This window comes from Octodon degus, unplaced genomic scaffold, assembly GCF_000260255.1.
Source record: "Octodon degus isolate 3935 unplaced genomic scaffold, OctDeg1.0 scaffold00019, whole genome shotgun sequence".
Taxonomy (NCBI): Eukaryota; Metazoa; Chordata; class Mammalia; order Rodentia; family Octodontidae; genus Octodon; species Octodon degus.
Window position 1 is genome coordinate 4682203 of NW_004524595.1, and position 1927 is coordinate 4684129.

Genomic DNA, 1927 nt, shown 5'->3' on the forward strand with positions numbered 1-1927 from the left:
CAGAGTCTTGCTGTGTAATCCAGGCTGGCCCTAAACTTGTGGCAATCCTCCTATCTCTGCCCCCCAAACGCTGGGATTGCATCATGCCTCATTGCATTTCTTATTAGTAGCACATATTTACATCATAAGATATGTGCATTCTTCATGGGGAGCTGGTATATGCACATCACATCTTAATCCTTTTTACTTCCTCTCCTCTTCCCAGTTAATCAAACATTAGTGTAAAAGCTAATTTTTTAAATTCCTGTCAGGGAAACTCTTAAGTTTAGTGTATATATTTCTCTTTATGTCTTTTCCTATTTTATACCACCTTATGAGATCACAGGGAAAAACCTATAGTTTCTTTGTCTTTCAGCCCCTGGCCAACTACTTTTCTCAGTAAGGTGTTCAGAAATATATTAACTGAATGAATAGCTAATGACAAAAAGTTACAACTGAATTTATTTCATGGGCAAACATGAGATATGAGGGAACAAGGAAGTCACTGCAAGGATACATTGGTGTGGCTAAATTAACTCATTTACACTGTGAGTCTCTAAAATCACACTTTTCTCAGTCCAGATTGTGATAGCTTTGAAGCCCAGGATGGGGCACAAGAATCTTTTACTTTTTTTTTTAAAGGACTGTGACAGGGGCTGCGAGATTGCTCAGTTGAATAAGCGCCTGCCTGGCAAGCACACGGGCCTGAGTTCAATCCCCAGTTCTGCAAAAGAAAAAAATAAATAAAGCACTGTGACAGAAGAAAATGGACCATAGTCACAAAGCTGGACATGCTTTTGGCATTCTAGACCAATAAACCTTAGCATTGAGGTTTATTTTACCTGTTTGCTTCTGCAGGATGGAGCTGCCAAGGTGACCTGCATGGCCTGGTCCCACAACAATGCTAAATTTGCTGTCTGCACCGTGGACCGAGTGGTGTTGCTGTACGATGAACATGGGGAGCGGAGAGATAAATTCTCCACCAAGCCAGCTGACATGAAGGTGAGGAGTACTCAGCTGTATCTTGACTGCTGAAGGATCTTACAAACCTGAAAGGCTCCTTAACCCACCTTCTAGTTATGGGCACAAGAAATGGCCTCCTTTTCTCTGTATAAATCTCTTTTTATACACAGACCTTTTCTTTCTTTCTTTTTTTTTTTTTTTTTTTTTTTTTTTGCTTTCACGTATCTTCATTATCTCTCTTTTTCTTTTTACTTTCAGTATGGCAGGAAGAGCTATATGGTAAAGGGCATGGCTTTTTCTCCAGATTCTACTAAAATTGCCATAGGACAGACTGACAACATCATCTATGTCTACAAGATTGGAGAAGATTGGTGAGGACAGAGATTGGGAGGTGGGGGTGAGATGGCCCCACAAAGAAAGGGAAGCATGAGAAATGCCTCAGGATGGGAGAAATAGAAAGCATGAGGAGCTGGGCTCTAGGGTAGGAGGCAGTAGGCTTTCTGGAATCTGTTGCTGTTGCCTTTACCTGTCCCAAGTGTTCTGCAGTCCCATCCCTGCAGAAATCAGTGATGTTAGCAGAGGCCCCAGTCTGATGTTGCATCCTTGCTTTGTTCCTGAGCTCCTCGGGCTCCTTGTCACGCCTCCTTCTGGGGCTCCCACAGAGGGGCAGAAAACACCAGTGGGCCAGGAAATGTAACTGAGCTTTCTTCCCTTTCCTTAGCATCCCTTCTAGACATTTATTTAATGTGCTTTCCTTCTTTTTATTTGGCAGGGGTGACAAGAAAGTCATTTGCAACAAGTTCATCCAGACGGTAAAATTCAGACCAATCCCTGAGAGCTTAAGCTGAGCAAACATATCAATATATGCACTTTTGTTACTCATTTTTTTTTTGGCACTGGAAATCAAACTCAAGACCTTACATTTGCTAGACAGGCACTTGTACCACTGAGCTGTATCTGCAGTCCAATATATCCACTTTTATTT

At 41.9% G+C, this 1927-nt stretch overlaps 1 protein-coding gene across 1 annotated transcript in view; it reads left to right on the top strand.

Annotated features, from left to right (window-relative positions):
• Positions 1–1927, top strand: part of Ift172 (intraflagellar transport 172) — a 40440-nt gene that overhangs the window by 2647 nt on the left and 35866 nt on the right. Inside the window, exons 2-4 of the mRNA XM_004627399.2 lie at positions 838–981; positions 1201–1313; positions 1715–1754. Of these exons, the coding sequence (XP_004627456.1) occupies positions 838–981; positions 1201–1313; positions 1715–1754 (297 nt within the window). The remainder of the gene's footprint in view (positions 1–837; positions 982–1200; positions 1314–1714; positions 1755–1927) is intronic.